This window comes from Salmo salar, chromosome 24 (assembly GCF_965601325.2).
Source record: "Salmo salar chromosome 24, fSalSal1, whole genome shotgun sequence".
Taxonomy (NCBI): Eukaryota; Metazoa; Chordata; class Actinopteri; order Salmoniformes; family Salmonidae; genus Salmo; species Salmo salar.
In genome coordinates this window covers 16,279,674-16,301,212 of record NC_138314.1, presented here as the reverse complement: position 1 = coordinate 16,301,212, position 21,539 = coordinate 16,279,674, and the positions used below count along the sequence as shown (strand labels likewise).

At 43.4% G+C, this 21,539-nt stretch overlaps 1 protein-coding gene across 3 annotated transcripts in view; it reads left to right on the top strand.

Moving 5' to 3' along the window:
- The window catches only part of LOC106585038 (phosphatidylinositol 4-phosphate 5-kinase type-1 beta), a 91,877-nt gene that overhangs the window by 22,470 nt on the left and 47,868 nt on the right, over positions 1–21,539 (top strand). The window contains exons 1-3 of one of the 3 annotated variants that reach the window (XM_014170786.3): positions 13,336–13,444; positions 19,827–19,923; positions 21,389–21,457. In XM_014170786.3, the coding sequence (XP_014026261.1) occupies positions 21,389–21,457 (69 nt within the window). In that variant the 5' untranslated portion in view covers positions 13,336–13,444; positions 19,827–19,923. Of the gene's footprint in view, positions 1–13,335; positions 13,445–19,826; positions 19,959–21,388; positions 21,458–21,539 lie in introns of those variants that run through there. The other 2 variants (XM_014170787.3, XM_014170784.3) reach the window with 2 other exon arrangements.

The window sequence follows — 21,539 nt, the reverse complement described above, 5'->3', positions numbered from 1 at the left end:
AATTCTCACATACGTGTTCCTTTTGTCCAGGTGTGAAAGGGCAGTGTGGAGTGCAATAGAGATTTCAGCATCTGTGGATCTGTTTGGGCGGTATGCAAATTGGAGTGGGTCTAGCGTTTCTGGGATAATGGTGTTGATGTGAGCCATTACCAACATTTTAAAGCACTTCATGGCTACGGACGTGAGTGCTACGTGTCTGTAGTCATTTAGGCATGTTGCCTTTGTGTTCTTGGGCACAATGACTATGTTGGTATTACAAACTCAATCAGGGACATGTTGAAAATGTCAGTGAAGACACCTGCCAGTTGGTCAGCACATGCCCGGAGCACACGTCCTGGTAATCCGTCTGGCCCCGCAGCCTTGTGTATGTTGACCTGTTTTAAAGGTCTTACTCACGTCGGCTACGGAGAGCGTGATTGCAAAGTCGTCCGGAACAGCTGATGCTCTCATGCATGCCTCAGTGTTGCTTGCCTCGAAGTGAGCATAGAAGTGATTTAGCTCATCTGGTAGGCTCGTGTCACTGGGCAGCTCGCAGCTGTGCTTCCCTTTGTAGTCTGTAATAGTTTGCAAGCCCTGCCACACAAGACGAGCGTCAGAGCCGGTGTAGTATGATTCAATCTTAGCCCTGTATTGACACTTTGGCTGTTTGATGGTTCGTCACAGGGCATAGCAGGATTTCTTGTAAGCTTCCGGGTTAGAGTCCCGCACCTTGAAATCGGCAGCTCTACCCTTTAGCTCAGTGCGAATGTTGGTTGTAATCCATGGCTTCTGGTTGGGGTATGTGTCGATGTGCAGGTGTACGAGGTAATTGAGGTAGATATGTACATTTGGGTAGGGGTAAAGTGACTAGGCAACAGGATAGATAATAAGCAGTAGCAGCAGCGTATGTGATGAGTCCAAAGAGTTAGTGCAAAGGGTGGTCAATGCATATAGTCCATTTAGCTATTTGGTTAGCTATTTAGCAGTCTTATTGCTTGGGGGAAGAAGCTGTTCAGGGGCATGTTGGTTCCAGACTTGCCATGTGGTATCAGAGAGAACGGTCTACAACTTGGATTGCTGGAGTCTTTGACAATTTGTTGGGCCTTCCTCTGACACTGCCTGGTATAAAGGTCCTGGATGTCAGGGAGCTCGGCCCCAGTGATATAATGAGTCATACGCACTACCCTCTGTAGCGCCTTGCGGTCTGATGCCAAGCAGTTGCCATACCAAGAGGTGATGCAGCCAGTCAAGATGCTCTCAATGGTGCAGCTATATAACTTTTTGAGGATCTGAAGGCCCATGGCAAATCTTTTCAGCCTACTGAGGGGGAAAGAGGCATGGTCGTGCCTTCTTCCTTAGTGATTGGACACCGAGCAACTTGAAACTCTCATTGCAAAGAACAAGCCATATCTCAGACTGGCCAATAAAAATAAAAGATTAAGATGGGCAAAAGAACACCGACACTGGACAGAGGAACTCTGCCTAGAAGGCCAGCATCCCGGAGTCGCCTCTTCACTATTGACATTGAGACTGGTGTTTTGCAGGTACTGTTTAATGAAGCTGCCAGTTGAGGACTTGTGAGGCCTTTGTTTCTCAAACTAGACACTCTAATGTACTTATCCTCTTGCTCAGTTGTGCATCGGGGCCTCCCACTCTTTCTATTCTGGTTAGAGCCAGTTTGCGCTGTTCTGTGAAGGGAGTGGTACACAGCGTTTTATGAGATCTTCAGTTTCTTGGCAATTTCTCGCATGGAATAGCTTTAATTTCTCAGAACAAGAATAGACTGACGAGTTTCAGAAGAAAGTTATTTGTTTCTCGACATTTTGAGCCTGTAATCGTACCCACAAATGCTGATACTAAACTAGTCTTAAGAAGGCCAGTTTTATTGCTTCTTTAATCACAACAACAGTTTTCAGCTGTGCTAACATAATTGCAAAAGGGTTTTCTAATGATCAATTAGCCTTTTAAAATGATAAACTTGGATTAGCTAACACAACGTGCCATTGGAACACAGGAGTGATGGTTGCTGATAATGGGCCTCTGTACGCCTATGTAGATATTTCATAAAAAATCTGCCGTTTCCAGCTACAATAGTCATTTACAACATTAACAATGTCTACACTGTAATTCTGATCAATTTGATGTTATTTTAATGTACAAAAAAATTGCTTTTCTTTCCAAAATAAGGACATTTCTATGTGACTCCACCCCTAAGTGACCCACTTTTGAACGATAGTGTATGTCAGAGCGGTATTGGACTAAGATACAGTGGCATAGTATAGAATACAGCATACATATGAGATGGGTGATGCAATATTTACACACAATTAAAGTGACTAAGATAGTGTGGAGTACAGTTTACACATATGAGATGTGTAATGCAAGATAGGGAGACATTTAAAGTGGAGTAGCGTTTCATTTCCTTAATCTATGTCTATTTATTTGTCACATGCGCCGAATACAAGTGTAGACCTTGAAATGTTTACTTACAAGTCCTTAACCAACAGTGCAGTTCAAGAAGAGTTAAGAAAATATTTACCAAATAAACTAAAGTTCAAAAAAATATACAAAAAATTTAACATAACAATAACGAGGCTATATACAGGGGGTACCGGCACCGAGTCAGTGTGCAGGGGTACAGGTTTTGTCATGCCCTCTTCTCGACTGTCTTGGTGTGTTTGGACCATGATAGTTCGTTGGTGATGTGGACACCAAGGAACTTGAAACTCTCGACCCGCTCCACTACAGCCACGTTGATGTTAATGGGGGCCTGTTAGGCCCGCCTTTTCCTGTAGTTCACGATCAGCTCCTTTGTCTTGCTCACATTGAGGGAGAGGTTTTTGTCCTGGCACCACACTGCCAGGTCTCTGACCTCCTCCCTATAGGCTGTCTTATCGTTGTCGGTGATCAGGCCTACCACTGTTGTGTCTTCAGCAAACTTAATGATGGTGTTGGAGTTGTGTTTTGCCACGCAGTCGTGGGTGAACAGGGAGTACAGGAAGGGACTAAGTACACACCCCTGAGGGGCCCCAGTGTTGAGGATCATCGTGGCAGACATGTTGTTGCCTACCCTTACCACCTGGGGGCGGCCCGTCAGGAAGTCCAGGATCCAGTTGCAGAGGGAGGTGGTAGTCATTTAGGCAGGTTACTTTGGCTTTCTTGGGCACAGGGACTATGGTGGTCTGCTTGAAACATGTAGGTATTACAGACTCAGTCAGGGAGAGGTTGAAAATGTCAGTGAAGAAACTTGACAGCTGATCAGAGCATGCTCTGATTACACGTCCTGGTAAACCATCTGGCCCCGTGGCCTGGTGAATGAATGTTAACCTGTTTAAATGTCGTATTCACATCGGCTACGGAGAGTGAGATCACAAAGTTGTCCGGAACAGCTGATGGAGTTTTATTGGGATTTGCAGCTGTGGTTGGTAAGTAAAGAATCCTCCAAGCTTCTGAAATGACTTACTTCCCCTTTTAACATGTAAAACTGTCATGTTTCATGTTCTTTCACTGCAATTGCTCCATAGCGCTGATTCCACGTTAGCATTAGCTCTAATTGGCAACACTGACTGAACACTGAGTTTCCAACGACAACACGAAAATGTGTTTATCAGCAGGGAGAAACTGTTTGAAATCTCTCTGTCCTCTTGGTTGTATAACAGCAGCTGGATCTAGATGGAGAAATTCACTTTTTCATCTGTTTGATCTTAATGCTCTCCAAATGGCTCATTGCCACTTCCCTGCCCCACAGTTCCATTGGCAGCCTCTGAGATGGTACAGACTCTCTCAGGAGGCCGCCAGATCTACAGAGGCATTTGCTGTCAAAATCATCATCTAGATAGAGATTGGCCGGTGTTTGATTCTCTTCCCAGGGATTGGTTCGTGACGTTGTTATTTGTCTCTTGAGATTTGGATTGGCTGCAGCTGTAGGTCATGTTGTTGTTGTTTGTTGTTGTTTTGGTCACGCTGAGCCCCCGCTCTCTCTATTCTCTGTCCTGGCAAGGGCAAGGCTAGGAGAGGCCCACACTGGGGCCTGAATAGGGAGACTGAAAGGAAGATCGACAAGGAGAGAGAGAAAGGGACTGTGTTGTGAGTGTGCATGAGGAAAGGGTGAGGCTAGGAAGTAGAGAGGAGTGTGTGTGTCCGTGGTGGTAGTGACAATGAAAGCCCCCTCTGTGCTGTCTCCTCTCTATCTCTCTCGCTCTCTCTCTCTCTCTCTCTCTCTCTCTTCATTCTGTCCTTCAGTTCCTGACCCTAGATCAGTGATGGGACCATGTCCCCTGAGCCCCCTTGGCCGCTTCTCACAACAACAAATATGGCCACATGCAGCGGCTCCATGCATATGAATAATCGTGTCACCTCCCTCTACACCTCTATAGGCAAATGCATACTCAACATACCTCACAAGGTGCTGTGCAAAATAAACTAATACAGTATAATTGAATAGGGCTCATATACAATACAATGTTCCAACACATAACTTTATGGTAGTAGACTCAAGGCAACGTTTCTATTCTCTGTAAGGTAGTGCTGGCAAAGAGAGAGGACCTTGGACTCTGTGCGAGGGCTTGGCTGGGCTTGGTTAGGCTTCATTCTCTCCAAGTGTCATGTGTTTTTGTTGACAGTGGGTGGCCTGTTATGGTTTGGAGTGTATAGGCTAATTAATTTTGTGGACATTTTTGGGTGATGTGAACACAGTCCTCCTTCTCTTAGCTTGCCTGCGTGGCTGCTGAATGAGATGAGAAGAACATGGGTGTACTAGTCACGTGTACGTTTTAGCCCCTACGCCCCTCATACTCAACCGGCGGTCCGGATCCGGACCCAGAACCGGGCCAATACGGAATTTCAAGGAAATTAGCTTTTAAACAGAATTTTTTTTTATCTGCCCCATGCTAAATGTGTTTGTTGTATCTGCCCCATGCTAAATTTGCCTTAAAATTGCAACATTTTCTCTACGGCAACAAGGGGGGTGTGAACAGTCAAATGGGTTGGGAGGTGGGGGTTTGTTACTACGCTGATAAATGATAATATAGTACTAGAGTACCTCTGCCCTACGCCATATCCTTATCACTTGCTATATCACTATCTATAGCTGTAGTTTTCACTGTCGGACCCTATAGGCTAAGCATTTATGTAGGTGCAGCGATCGTTTCGCTTGAGGCTGTGTGGTAGACTTTAGTTAAACGATCAGAGACTCCTGCGTAAAGAGTAAAAAACAAAATACTTTATCCCACAGGTTTCCAGTATGTACAGGTATCCACAGATCTTCATTTAAACTAAAGGTATTGAAAGTATCTCCAGATAAGTAGAATTATTTCTACAGGGATATCAAAAATGAGGACATGGTCAGAAAACCGAATGGCTACCCAGCTAAGCTACAACTGACAAAAAGTGACAGTTACAACTAGCGTTCTAACATGTGAAACCCATGAGCCCAAATTAGTGAGCATGAGCCGCTGCATGAACTCTTAAAGAGACAGTATTCAATTATTAAATAAGCATGAGACAATTGAAACAATATAATTTATTGTAACATACAATGAAACATGAAGTTATCCAATAAATGTCTCTTATACTACAAATGTAGCCAAAATCCTAAATTGTCTCCCAAGCTACTTTATATTGCATTGTATTGACCTTTCTTTCTATTAAACATCTATCTTGACTAGCTCATCAAAACCCTCTTGTCTCCCAGTCCACATGCAAACGTCAGTAAGGCTGGTTGTACATTCCTCTCCCTTCCTAACAGAGCACCATAAAACAGAACATCATAAGACAGAAAAGCACTGTCATAGAAACCACTTTGCAAACAAACACCAGGCTTAATGAAAGGATTAGAGCTGTAAAATCTCATAAGCAATGGTCCCAAAGGAAGCAATCTACAGTGAAGGAAAAAATTATTTGATCCCCTGCTGATTTTGTACGTTTGCCCACTGACAAAGAAATGATCAGTCTATAATTTTAATGGTAGGTTTATTTCAACAGTGAGAGACAGAATAACAACAAAAACATTTTAATGAGGGAAATAAGTATTTGATCCCCTCGCAATCAGAAAGATTTCTGGCTCCCAGGTGTCTTTTTATACAGGTAACGAGCTGAGATTAGGAGCACACTCTTAAAGGGAGTGCTCCTAATCTCAGCTTGTTTCCTGTATAAAAGACACCTGTTCACAGAAGCAATCAATCAATCAATCAATCAGATTTCAAACTTTCCACCATGGCCAAGACCAAAGAGCTCTCCAAGGATGTCAGGGACAAGATTGTAGACCTACACAAGGCTGGAATGGGCTACAATACCATCGCCAAGCAGCTTGGTGAGAAGGTAACAACAGTCGGTGCGATTATTCGCAAATGGAAGAAACACAAAAGAACTGTCAATCTCCCTCGGCCTGGGGCTCCATGCAAGATCTCACCTCGTGGAGTTGCAATGATCATGAGAACGGTGAGGAATCAGCCCAGAACTACACGGGAGGATCTTGTCAATGATCTCAAGGCAGCTGAGACCATAGTCACCAAGAAAACAATTGGTAACACACTACGCCATGAAGGACTGAAATCCTGCAGCGCCCGCAAGGTCCCCCTGCTCAAGAAAGCACATATACATGCCCGTCTGAAGTTGCCAATGAACATCTGAATGATTCAGAGGACAACTGGGTGAAAATGATGTGGTCAGATGAGACCAAAATGGAGCTCTTTGGCATCAACCGAACTCGCCATGTTTGGAGGAGGAGGAATGCTGCCTATGACCCCCAAGAACACCATCCCCACCATCAAACATGGAGGTGGAAACATTATGCTTTGGGGGTGTTTTTCTGCTAAGGGAACAGGACAACTTCACCGCATCAAAGGGATGATGGACGGAGCCATGTACCGTCAAATCTTGGGTGAGAACATCCTTCCCTCAGCCAGGGCATTGAAAATGGGTCGTGGATGGGTATTCCAGCATGACAATGACCCAAAACACACGGCCAAGGCAACAAAGGAGTGGCTCAAGAAGAAGCACATTAAGGTGCTGGAGTGGCCTAGCCAGTCTCCAGACCTTAATCCCAGAGAAAATTTGTGGAGGGAGCTGAAGGTTCAAGTTGCCAAACGTCAGCCTCGAAACCTTAGTGACTTGGAGAAGATCTGCAAAGAGGAGTGGGACAAAATCCCTCCTGAGATGTGTGCAAATCTGGTGGCCAACTACAAGAAACGTCTGACCTCTGATTGCCAACAAGGGTTTTGCCACCAAGTACTAAGTCATGTTTTGCGGCGGGGTCAAATACTTATTTCCCTCATTAAAATGCAAATCATTTTATAACATTTTTGACATGTGTTTTTCTGGATTTTTTTGTTGTTATTCTGTCTCTCACTGTTCAAATAAACCTGCCATTAAAATATAGCCTGATCATTTCTTTGTCAGTGGGCAAACGTACAAAATCAGCAGGGGATCAAATACTTTTTTCCCTCACTGTAGCTTGCCCTCTACCTCGCTCTCATTCTCTTACTTTAATAAACCCTTCTCCCTTTTTCTATCGACGCCTCTTTGTCTTTCTCTTGTTCGCTTCTCTTTCTATATCCCTCTCATTCGCACTATCCCGCTCTCATTCTCTCACCCTATTCCCTCTCTCATTCTTTCTCACCCTATTCCCTCTGTTAATGCTGCTACACTTGTCTCTGTCCCTCTCTCTATCCCTCTCTGTGTTTCTCCCCTCTCCCTCTTGTTTGGGCCATGTGACTCTGTGTGCACAGAGGGTGACCTGCTCCTCTCGGCTCTGCTCTCTCCATCCTGCTCTGCTCAGCTCTTCTCAACTCCGGTTGATCTCTGCTCCGCTCTGCTGCACAGTGCTGCTGGAAAGAGAGAGAGACTCCCTGAAAAAGAAACTCACCGATTATTATCCAGTGCGCTCTCTCTCCTTCTCTCTCTGTCGCGCGCCCTCTCTCTCTGTCGCGCGCCCTCTCTCTCTGTCGCGCACCCTCTCTCTCTGTCGCGCGCCCTCTCTCTCTGTCGCGCGCCCTCTCTCTCTGTCGCGCGCCCTCTCTCTCTCTGTCGCGCGCCCTCTCTCTCTCTCTGTCGCGCGCCCTCTCTCTCTCTGTCGCGCGCCCTCTCTCTCTCTCTGTCGCGCGCCCTCTCTCTCTCTCTGTCGCGCGCCCTCTCTCTCTCTGTCGCGCGCCCTCTCTCTCTCTCTGTCGCGCGCCCTCTCTCTCTCTCTGTCGCGCGCCCTCTCTCTCTCTCTGTCGCGCGCCCTCTCTCTCTCTCTGTCGCGCGCCCTCTCTCTCTCTCTGTCGCGCGCCCTCTCTCTCTCTCGTCGCGCGCCCTCTCTCTCTCTCGTCGCGCGCCCTCTCTCTCTCTCGTCGCGCGCCCTCTCTCTCTCTCTGTCGCGCGCCCTCTCTCTCTCTCTGTCGCGCGCCCCTCTCTCTCTCTGTCGCGCGCACGCTCTCTCTGCAGCATGAACTAACATGTTGTCCACCGAATCAAAGGATCACAGAATGAATCTATTACTGAAAGTAGAAGCTACAGCTAGCTAGCACTGCAGTGCATAAAATGTGGTGAGTAGTTGTCTCAAAGAGAGAGCCAATACTTGAACAGTTTTGAACAAATTAATTTCTTCAAAAATGAAGCAGAAGCAAGAGAGAGAGAGAGCTATATTTCGTTGTAACTGCTAAACTGCTTGCTGAATGTACACTGGACTAGGTCTGTCCCCGACTGCGCTGTGTTAAAAGAAATGACAGTGGGTGACTGTGAGACTAGCACCCGTTGTCTCTCTCTCCTCCCTGCTGCAGCGACCACCACAGAACATCAACAATGTTTATCGCGCTGTCCCTGTTGCTGAAGATGTAACATAATTACAGCCATTTCTGACTGAAAAGTTCTCTTACCGAAATTCCTCATTTGTTTTGGAAAAAAATTCCCAACTCACTCAACCCTTGCTCTCTTTACGTGACACATTTATGCATTGCATGCACGTGACCAATGGGGCCTGACCTATAGCATATCATAATCACATCAAAAATGTGGTTATAACAAACTCCGAACACTGTAACACATGGGGAAGCAAAATGGATGTAGAGGACGTAACAAATAAACTCAAAACGGGGGAATGTTTACAGGTTTCTCAGGAGGTAAAGGGGAAGTCTGTGTGGAATAAATTTACTGGAGATCAATAAAAAGAAGGAGCAAATGCTGTGTGCATATTATGTGTTAAGTTACAATATCATTTTTATGACCGTTTGGAACAATCTAAACAACACTAAATAAATGATAAGCGTACCAGAGTCTGTTGTAATGTTTTTTTTTTTGTAAAGCCTTTATTACAGCAAAGACTAAAAGCAGTTGAATACATTTGTGAATGCAATTTCCGAAATGGAACGGTTTATTTAATTGTCGCTTTGTTTTTTTAAAACTAAAATGCTTGATTGCTTTTCAAATCATGAATGACTTGTGTGATGACATGAACAAATTAATTATAGATTGATACAGTACAGTAGCCTATATAAGTATTGAAATATAGGCCTAAGTAAGTTATGGTATTAAGACTAAACAGTATGATCTCTTAGACCTACACTTGTCTCTGTCCCTCTCTCTATCCCTCTCTGTGTTTCTCCCCTCTCCCTCTTGTTTGGGCCATGTGACTCTGTGTGCACAGAGGGTGACCTGCTCCTCTCGGTGCTGCTATACTAAGCCTACTAATGATAATGACATTTATTATTATTATAATGATGATCGTAATAGTAATAATAACAATAAGGAGATCAAGAAAAAGGGTTACTACTATTATAGATATTTTTTGGACAATTTGGAACAATGTAAACAACACAAAATGAATTATAAATAATACCAGAGGCACTGTTCGAATGAATATAAAGTGTAAAGACTATATTACGACATGGGTAAACAATTTCACAAATGTACTAACTTGTGGTTGCGTGAGTCTTGGTGCTCACGGAATCAGTAGGCTATTAAACAAACACTCAAACAGGCAACAAAAGCAAGATCTCTTATTGCTGTAGATATATATGGATGATTTACAGTTGAAGTCGGAAGTTTACATACACCTTAGCCAAATACATTTAAACTCAGTTTTTCACAATTCCTGACACTTAATCCAAGTAAGAATTCCCTGTCTTAGGTCAGTTAGGATCACCACTTTATTTTAAGAATGTGAAATGTCAGAATAATAGTAGAGTGATTTATTTCAGCTTTTATTTCTTTCATCACATTCCCAGTGGGTCAGAAGTTTACATACACTCAATTAGTATTTGGTAGCATTGCCTTTAAATTGTTTAACTTGGGTCAAACGTTTCAGGTAGCCTTCCACAAGCTTCCCACAATAAGTTGGCCCATTCCTCCTGACGGAGCTGGTGTAACTGAGTCAGGTTTGTAGGCCTCCTTGCTCGCACACACTTTTTCAGTTCTGCCCACAAATTGTCTATAGGATTGAGGTCAGGGCTTTGTGATGGCCACTCCAATACCTTGACTTTGTTGTCATTAAGCCATTTTGCCACAACTTTGGAAGTATGCTTGGGGTCATTGTCCATTTGGAAGACCCATTTGCGACCAAGCTTTAACTTCCTGACTGATGTCTTGAGATGTTGCTTCAATATATCCACATAATTTTCCGTCCTCGTGATGCCATCTATTTTGTGAAGTGCACCAGTCCCTCCTACAGCAAAGAACCCCCACAACATGATGCTGCCACCCCCGTGCTTCACGGTTGGGATGGTGTTCTTCGGCTTGCAAGCCTCCCCCTTTTACCTCCAAACATAACGATGGTCATTATGGCCAAACAGTTCTGTTTTTGTTTCATCAGACCAGAGGACATTTCTCCAAAAAGTATGATCTTTGTCCCCATGTGCAGCTGCAAACTGTAGTTTGGCTTTTTTATGGAGGTTTTGGAGCAGTGGCTTCTTCCTTGCTGAGCGGCCTTTCAGGTTATGTCGATATAGGACTCGTTTTACTGTGGATATAGATACTTTTGCACCTGTTTCCTCCAGCATCTTCACAAGGTCCTTTGCTTTTGTTCTGGGATTGATTTGCACTTTTCGCACCAAAGTACGTTCTTCTCTAGGAGACAGAACGCATCTCCTTCCTGAGCGGTATGACGGCTGCGTGGTCCCATGGTGTTTATACTTGCGTACTATTGTTTGTACAGATGAACGTGGTACCTTGATGAACCAGACTTGTGGAGGTCTACACATTTTTTTCTGAGGTCTTGGCTGATTTCTTTTGATTTTGTTATAAAATAATATTATTTTTAGTAGTGTTGCGCCATTGTTCTTACGTAATATAACCATATACAATTTCAGTAGCACGTCTTAGAGTAATGGACTGTGCCATCCCGGCCTCCACAATGGATTAGTCCACTGAGACGGGTGCGAATCAGACACGTGTCTTGTGTACACATTTTTTTGCTACTGCTCGACTAAAGAAATCTTGGTTGACAAACAGCCTATCAAACAAACAATCGACCAGTCGACGAAATAGGGTCAGCCCTACACTGTACTGCATGATTGTAGCGGGTTTATTAACGCATTAGTTCTAGTAGCTATGATGACTATGACGTTAGCTAAAATGGTGACAAGGATGTAGGCTGTGTGTAGCGGTTAGCTGTTATGATTTGGCTTGGAAAGGCTTTTTTTTGCCTGGTCACAGACAGCTGATGTGTTATGCACTGAAGTCCACAAGCGAAGGGATAAGGTGAGAGGAGGAGATCGCGTAGATGCGAGAAGGAATTATACGATGAGCAAAGTGATCATGCTGTTTGTATGTGGCTGCTATGAAAGTGAACTGTGTTTGTGTGTAGTCAGGGGTGTATTCATTCCACCGATTCTGTTGAAAAACGTTTCTTAAACGGAACGAAACGGGGATAAACATACCTGAATTTGTCCAATAGAAACTCTCGTTTGCAACTGTCGGACTAATGATTACACCCTAGTTTAGCTAAGTGCCGGCAAGATTAGCAAGGCGGTATTGAATGTGTCACTGTCTGTTACCTTCATTACAAAAATGTTTCTCTCGACCTGTGTGCACATTTATAGGCTAGGTTGCAGCAACCTCATGATGGGTCTAGGGACAATTTTTGTGTAATGTAGTAGCCTAAACCTATCGACATTACATTGCGCTGGGTGAATGGAATGTGAATGACAGTCATCCAATATGCTCTGATGGAAATAAAGCCATGCTCATAAAAAAATTATAATCGCCCTCCGTCATCTTAAACGGCACCGACCGCCACTGTGGGGTCATAATAGTTTGTATCGCAAACCGTTTGGACTTTACAGACGTTTTTGTGAGATTAACTGTTTTCGGGATCGGCAGTTCAAATAGAGTGCTTATTCTTATTCTGTGCTAATGTTTTATATAAGGTATCTCATGCCTTCTTTAACACTGCTTTCTGTTCAATTGAGCAGCATTGTCTGTGTTTAAACTTAAAGGGATAGTTTGGGATTTTTGGCAGTGAAGCCCTTTATCTACTTCCCCCGAGTCAGATGAACTTGTGGATTAAGTGTCCAGTATGACACGGAGACATACTGGACACAGAGTTAGAGGTAATTGTGCGAGCCAATGCTAACTAGTTTAACACAAAGACTGGAAGTCTTTGGGATCAGCTAGCATTCATCTGACTCTGGGGAAGTAGACAAAGGACTTCATTGTCAAAATCCCAAACTATCCCTTTAAGCACTGCTAGTTGAACTAAGTTTCCAGGTGCAGTGGACTGTTCTGAACAGTTAGCCTGCAGCTTTGTTCCTCTCAGAGGAGTGGTATGAGGGCATGCCAGAGGATCCACAGACAGGCACTAACTTTCTTTAGCAGAATGTGGAAGAGTTACAGAACTGGCTGTAAATTGTTCAATGCTGTACTTACGTAGAGGTTTTTGGGACACTGACGCAGTATAGGTCGTGTGTAGATGGACGCTGTAGATTTTTGTGTGCGGGTCTTTATTTCTCATTCTCTCTCTATATATCTTTCTCTCTCTTTCAAGCTGTATTGAGTGGATGAGCTTTGTTGTGTTGTGTGGTCTATGTGGTAATAGTGTGAAGTCAGGACAGGCCTGCAGTGGTGCTGCTTTGTGTTTGGCAAATCATCATGGGCTGTGATGAGCTGAGATGGTATTTAACTAGGACAGAAGTCTTTCTCTCTCTCTCTGTGTCTCTCTCTCTGTCTCTCTGCCTCTCTGTCTCTCTTTCTCTGTCTGTCTCTCTCTCCATGCCACTTCTCCTATGCAGTATCATTCTATCTAGTCATATCTCCTTCAGCTCAGCTAGGTTTCTCTCTGGTTCATTAAAACTCTTTCTGTTTCTCAGCATCTGTTTCGTAACGGAACATTTTCACATTTACACGAGGGGGCTCGGCCAATTTCATAAGGCCTCGTCTGACAGTGTACCCAATTAGGAGAGTGAAGCGCGAACCTCCAGCGACGAACAAAGAGAGTTTACACGGTCAGGCAGGCATGTCTGCTGGGAACGGGAAGGAGCCCACAACAACCACGGTTAGTCTCGACCTAATCAGTCTAGGATTGTCTTCTTACTTAGTCCTTAAATCTTCTGCTGTCGTTAAGAGGTGTCGGATATGTTTTAGTGTTTTTAGGTATCTTCCAGAGAGGTAGTGTTGTCTAAAGGGGTATCTTATAAAGCCAGTATAAATATACTGGAGATCATTTAATCTATCCTTTAATTGCACCAGGGCGGTTTCAGCAATATTTGAATCTCTTTTGAATTTCTAGTAGATGTGTCCTAGCCAAGGCAGCAATTGCTACAATTAAGTATCTTAATACCGTAGATCCCTGGGGCTAAGCTCCCTCTTCATGTAGCCCACTCACTGTGTCTGTGCCAGAAATCATCTGGGCTTGTTAACATCCCTCAGTCGGGGTTGAAAGTCAAGGCAGCCTGGCAGTCTTCAGCTCTCTGCATTGCTGACACACAATTGATTAGCCATCGTGTCTTCTTCTATCGGCTGCAGTAATCCAATAGTGTCAGAGGACAGAGGATAAACACAGCCAGCTTTGCTCTGTAGTATCCCTCCATGGAGATAATGTGGAGATATGAGATGCACTGTTTCAAGGTTTATAGTAGTAGTTTAAATTAAAAGAAGGGTCTCTGGGCTGAGCCTGGTAGCAGATCTGCCATGTTCGTTGTCCTGTCAAACATGTACCTATGTGTTGTTTTGCTTCATAACTTTATGAATGGAGATTACTGCTTGTCTTCCAGGCTCTGCTGTTCAACAACAGGTTCTACTGTATTTTATGCAAACATTTGGACCATTTTAGACTAATGAGCTTTGAAGCTAAAGCCAAGAGCACATCATTGAGAGCAGCTCAGCTTTCAGATTTAATCCCAGTGGATGACGTGTGAGTGGATCTCTCTGCTTCCTTCTGTCAGTAGTAATAGTATTAGTTTCTGTGTTAGGAGGGTCAGGTATCACAGTAACATGGGATTATGTTGGGATTATTATTATCATAACCAATATTCTTTCCTGTCTCACAGTAAACCCCTAGGGATGTGTGTGTGTGTGTGTGCGTGAGAACAGAGGGATATAGTGGAGGAGAGAATGGGAATAGAGTGAAGCTGATGGGGAAGAAATCAACTCCTGGAGTTATGGAGACCGTGAGAGGCACAGCCACACCTCACTGTGTCAAACTTCCAGTGCGGGAGACCTAGAGGCCATATCCAAACATATCTCTGTCAGTTCAGCATGTCACTGTGTGTGAAGCTCTACAGTTGTCTAAAGCTTGCCAAGAAAAGTTTTTACTGAAATGTCCTCACGGTTTCTGCAGACAAATGTGTGCGCACTTACATTTGAGTATTGTCCCATGTATCTGAGGTGTGAAGTGTTGTGTATGAAATGGAGTTTGAGTCGGAGTGAAAGGGTGTCTTCATGCCTCATTACAGAGGATCTGCCGTGCTGTACAGACTGAGTGCTTCAATTTACGTCTCATCCCACACCACTACTCAGAGCAGAACCTATTTAGATCTCATTGATGATTGTAGCTAGTCTCCTAAACTGTGCTTTATTGGCTCCCTCTCCCTGCCTTTTATCTCTTTCTCTTTTTTATCCATCTGTCTCTCACGAAATGTGTACACACACACACACACACACACACACACACACACCCCCCCCCCCCCCCCCCCCCCTACGCAGCAGTGCTGTTCCATTTGATTCTGATTGATTGTTGTTGGCCCGTGGGTCCTTGTAAACAAGGGAGTCTTTACGTAAAGTACTGAGCCTGTACTTCATTATTGATCCAGCTTCTTTTACCCATCTGATTCTAATCCAAACCACAACAGGCCATCCTCCCAAACAAGAAAAATAAGTGTACATGTACTGTATGTCCTCCATTTTAAATATACTAAAGTATATTTATTATCTAAATTGGAGCCATTTTAAATACATTTAATGCATTTTAATATAAACTTTATTAGTGTTTTATTAGCATTTAAGTTTATTAAATACATTTCAAATGATCTAAATTGGGATACTTTTTTGGGACTTAAGATATGCTAGAAAAGTACATCTCGTATTTGAAGTATACAGTATAATACGAATTAGTATTTTATTTAAGTATACTTTAGCATACTTGTAAAATATGAAAATAAGATAAAAATTCTCTGCTTGGGCTATTCCACCTGCTACGTTATCTACTGTAGCTCAGGAAGTGTGTCGGTGCCTCGCCTCAGGAAGTACACATTTTATTTCGGCCACAGCATTTCCCCAACATTATGGCAACGTTCTTATCAAGTTCCTATAACCACATTGCAGTGTCCTTGAGAGAGAGAGTGTTCTTTTAGCTCGCTGCTCTGACATCAAGCATCACACAATTTACATCAAATCAGAGCCATGTACTCAATATCTGGCTGTGCGTTAATGGTGTTAGTGAGTTTCAACAGCTGCTGTAGCACCAGACGATGAGATGACGCTTCTATTTGAAAGTGGGCCGTCCATCCACCTTTCTTTGTTTAGCTGGGAACAACAGCTCTGCAGCTGTGGGCCTCTCGTGGATTGTTTTGGAAAAGGTCTGATGGAGGGAGCGCTGGCTGGGCACGCCACGGGTCAGATAGCCTCAAAGGGAGAGAAGGGGGGGATAGAGAGATTGGGGGGTAGAGAGAGTGGGAGTCAGGGAGAGTAGAAGTGAGGCACCAGCACAGCAGTGCCAACAGTCCAGGTCCCCTACACAATGACACACGAAGCCAGACTGACTGACTGACCGACTTGCTAATTAACATTCCTCATGTTCAACATACAGACAGACAGACCCAGCACCAGAAAACATGAGTTGTTATTATTATAATTATTACCAAGGTGTAGGGTGCCCTGAAATGACTCTTATCAACTGTATGCAAGAATTTCCTCTGTGTTGTCTTAGGAATTCAGCATTCTCTGTGTTGAACTCTCCAACCCCCACTGTCTCACCTCTGACAAGCAGAGGTTACATCCTGGACGTCTGACATCTGATTGGAGGTTAACTTTACAGTAATACTATTGGTGAACAACTCAGCTTTTGAATCAAAACAACTCAGATGCTTATAAAAGGGTCTTTAGATGAATTGTTCTTTCTTATTTGTTCCTCTCTCTTTCTCGCTCTCTCTTTCTTCCTTTCTCTCCCCTTCTCCCCTTCTCCCATGGGCCATGGCACAAGCCATGGTTTCATTGTCTCTCTCTCTCTCCCTCTGATCATGCTTAGAATGCCTTGTAATGCTTGTTAATGCTTTGTAACTTAAGCTTTATGCCTTGTATAATGTTATCGTTCATTTGACAAAGTAATTAAGTACACTTGTATTTAGAATTCCTTCTCAGACGTTTCTTCATTAACTATGACTGTAACTCAACCATAGTCTCTTGCATATTGCAAATTATTTTTATGAAGTCAAACATTTTAATAGGCTAATTGGTCAGTCTTATTACACGTTGCATGTGATGTGTGTATATATAATATAGGTTACTGTATCGACTCATATCAAATATTACTGGCCACTTCAGGGTTCCACAGTATTTGTGTTCTTTTGACTAGCATCCTGGTGAAATGTAGCCTGGCTGACGCGACCCACATGACTACACAGCGAGAGATGGTGTCAGCCAGATTAGGTGAAATGACCTTGAGGCTGTGAATTGTGCTCTTTTTATACATGTTATGCAATAGCATGACCTCCATGACATAGTCATGATAATTGCGTTTCCAATTTGCATTTGAATAAACATGTTATGACTCAGTGTTGCCCATGAAGGCCAACAGCCAATGTTCACACACAAACACACATACACAGAGAACACACACATACAGACAGTCTCTCCTGAGGCCAATGTTTATATATACACACCCATAACCTGCCCTACAGCACAGACATCAGCTCCAAGTCAAAAAGTATTTACTCTGTGTGTTGCGCTGTGTTGCTAGCAACGGCAGAGCTGGTGCACAGATAAGGCTTCAGTTTGAGGATAAAGACGGTGTCTGTCTGCTACACACCCCTCTTAACGGCAGCCTGCTTTGTGTTTTGTTTGGGTACAGACACACAAAAACATTTCCGATGAATAATAAAACTTGAATCGACAATCCTCTTAAAGGACGATTTCACGCCAGCCGGAGCTGAAAATATTTTGGGTTTCTCAGATTGTTCTGGAAATTCTCTCATAGAAACTTCATTGGGAGGAAGGATACTTTGAAATGCTTTTTACATTTTGTATCACAAACCATTTTTGAGAATCATAATGAAAGTGGCAATTTCAGGCCCCTTTTAGACCTGTACATGCCTCCTGTAAGACCCTGTGATCTGTGAACACTACATGACACCTTGGTGTCGTTATACTCATTATAATGGGCTCTAACATATGGAGTATGTCTAGATTCTGAAAGACACATTTTCACAGTCATTTATTCAACAATAAAACTATTAATATGAATATCTCGAAACTACTGTTTTTAATTTAGCTTATTTTTTTAGACATATTGTCTGGAGCCATATAATCTTCCAAGTCATCACATTTCCAGAGTGGGCTCTCTGGTACTTTTAATGACATGACCCATTTTATACATAGAAATCAACATTATAGGTCATTAAATCTCCACCCGGCACAGCCAGAAGAGGACTGACCACCTTTCAGAGCCTGGCTCCTCTCTAGATTTCTTCCTAGGTTCCTGCCTTTCTAGGGAGTTTTTCCTAGCCACCGTGCTTCTACATCTGCATTGCTTGCTGTTAGGAGTTTTAGGCTGGGTTTCTGTAAAGTTCTTTGTGACATCTGCTGATGTAAAAAGAGCTTTATGAATACATTTGATTGATTGATTAACCAATCACAGCCCTCCTTTAGGATTGCACATTCTAATTACCATTCAATGTGTTGATTGTGCTCATAAAACATATCCTACCTTCAGAATTAGCAGAGAGCCCAGTCTGGGAATGTGATATACTTGTAGAGTATATTGTTCCAAACAATACGTCTTAAAGTGAACACAATCAAAAAGGCCTGTTTTGAGATATTAATGACTACAGCAAAAAAAAGTCATTCTGCTCCAAGCTTAGCATCTGCACTGTTCTTCAAGTAAATGTGTTTTTGTAAAATGCTCAGTGAAAATTGTTAAAAGTAGTCCTTGTGAAGAGTTGTATGTTTTACTTTGCAATCATTCGTTTTTGTTTGCTATACATTTTAAAGGGACAAATCTGAGTCTCAGCATTTCTCTGTTGCTGTGGAATTGCCTTGTCTTGAGGCTGATAGACTTCCTGACATGATATCTACTTGGGAGGGAGAAAGCCCAGCTGTATGCCACAGGGGACATCATAGTTGTACATTTGACATTTTGGTTCCTCACTCGTGTGTAGACGCACAAGAACGACACACACACAGAGAATGCTAATTGGACGAAGGCTCATCAGAGTGAGCCCTGATTGGACACATGCCTGATAAAGTAATATGTTTGGACACAGAGCTGATAAGGAGGAGTGCTTATAGGTTGCAGGGGGACACACAGGCAAAGCTTATGTAAGTAATAATGGCGGGTGGACTGACTGGGCTGCGCTCTGAGTAGCAGGTACATTGATATGCTGGAGGTGAGGCCACTGCAGGAGGTTAACAGACAGAAATAGACACAGAAAAAAAACAATATCTTGCTGTGTAAATGTCCCCACCATCTCCTCTTCTCTTCTCTTCTCTTCTCTTCTCTTTATTAAACAACTGCACTTAGACTCATTTCACACTCAGACATTCTAGTTAGACACACTCACAAGCTGATGGTGTGGCTGAATGGTGAATAGCTTGGTTGTGTGTGTGTGAGCCTTGGCTGAGGCTCCATTAGTCCTCATACAGTAGTACACTCTGAGGGTCTGCAGTCGCTCTGCTTGACGTGGAGTCATTTATCCAGCGCACTTACTGCAGCACACATGGCTGCTCACACACCCATCTACCTCCCCTCTTCCCCCCACAGCAGAGCTCCTCACAGGGAGTTTTTGTATGGCTGCGTGTGGAGGGTGAATTTTGGAGTGACTGACAGCAGGAACACCATTGCAAACTCACTAATGAATGCACAAAAATACCCAATTGTCTTGCCTTCTCAGATAATAGATAATTTGCTGCGGGATGGTTAATCACTTCGGGTTTTGAAATAGATTAAATTGCCTTTGATAACTGTCGGAAATTAACAAAAAATATTAAATTAATATTTTGAGGGGCCACCCGCTAAAATTGCTCCAATAATGAAAACACTTTAGCGTATCTGCTGGAATTTCCCAGTTAATGAAAAAATATTTGCCTGCAGACATTTTTCTAAGTTTCTATTCTGACATCAGAGGTACGGCTTAACATTGAAGCAGAGGGCATTCTCCTACTGTTCTCACTCTAATCATATAATGTAATGGAGTCTTTTCTCTGTGTCCTCTCTTCTCTACCAGAGGCTGTCTGGAGATTGAAACCTCCCCATGACTGCCTGATGACCAAGAGATGTGGTCGTGATCTCTGTTCCACTGGCAGAGCTTTTCACTAAGCAAGGTGACTGATTACACCTTCACTTTTCACTAAGCAAGGTGACTGATTACACCTTCACTTTTCACTTAGCAGGGCGACTGATTACACCTTCACTTTTCACTAAGCAAGGTGACTGATTACACTTTCACTTAGCAGGGCGACTGATTACACCTTCACTTAGCAGGGTGACTGATTACACCTTCACTTTTCACTTAGCAGGGCGACTGATTACACCTTCACTTAGCAGGGCGACTGATTACACCTTCACTTAGCAAGGTGACTGATTACACCTTCACTTTTCACTTAGCAGGGCGACTGATTACACCTTCACTTAGCAAGGCAACTGATTACACCTTCACTTAGCAAGGTGACTGATTACACCTTCACCTTTCACTTAGCAGGGCGACTGATTACACCTTCACTTTTCACTTAGCAGGGCGACTGATTACACCTTCACCTTTCACTTAGCAGGGCGACTGATTACACCTTCACTTTTCACTTAGCAGGGCGACTGATTACACCTTCACTTTTCACTTAGCAAGGCGACTGATTACACTTTCACTTAGCAGGGCGACTGATTACACCTTCACTTTTCACTTAGCAGGGCGACTGATTACACCTTCACTTTTCACTAAGCAGGGCGACTGATTACACCTTCACTTTTCACTTAGCAGGGCGACTGATTACACTTTCACTTAGCAGGGCGACTGATTACACCTTCACTTTTCACTTAGCAGGGCGACTGATTACACTTTCACTTAGCAGGGCGACTGATTACACCTTCACTTTTCACTTAGCAGGGCGACTGATTACACTTTCACTTTTCACTTAGCAGGGCGACTGATTACACCTTCACTTTTCACTTAGCAGGGCGACTGATTACACCTTCACTTTTCACTTAGCAGGGCGACTGATTACACTTTCACTTAGCAGGGCGACTGATTACACCTTCACTTTTCACTTAGCAGGGCGACTGATTACACTTTCACTTAGCAGGGCGACTGATTACACCTTCACTTTTCACTAAGCAAGGCGACTGATCACTCCTGTCTACAGGGTCTTATTGATAAGCATCACTGCCAGATACTGTAGATATACTGTGTTAGTTTACATCGTCACATTAAGACCTATAGGAGCAATTCAGCCTGACTGAATGTCTAGCGTATGTTGACAATGTGGGTGTGTGCCTGTGTCAGATAATGCAGTGAAAAATGCGTAGCTCACCAATCTGCACAGATCTATTAGTCAAACTCAAGCTGTAGGCCTATGTGGTCGTGTACTCCAGCCTGAGAAAGACGGAAGTGGAAAAACCTCCCTCTTTGTGAGCTTTGTGTTGACATTATCAAATAACCCAAAATGAATCTAGTCAGTCAATGTGAATTCACTTTATTCCTGTACCACTGACCTAAAGTAGCACCTGAAGATAGTTTGTTTGTTTCTAAACTTTGACCAGTGAGTTCCTTATTATTCTGCTCTGTCCTCTCGTCAGATGTCAACGACCACAGAAAATGGAGTGGGAGGGTCTCGAAACACGAGCGAAGAGAAAACGTACAAGAAGGTAAAGTTTCATCCCTCCATATACTACTCTCTCTGGCTGGATTCTACTGGCCTTTTATCACAACCATGAGGGAGGTTTCTCA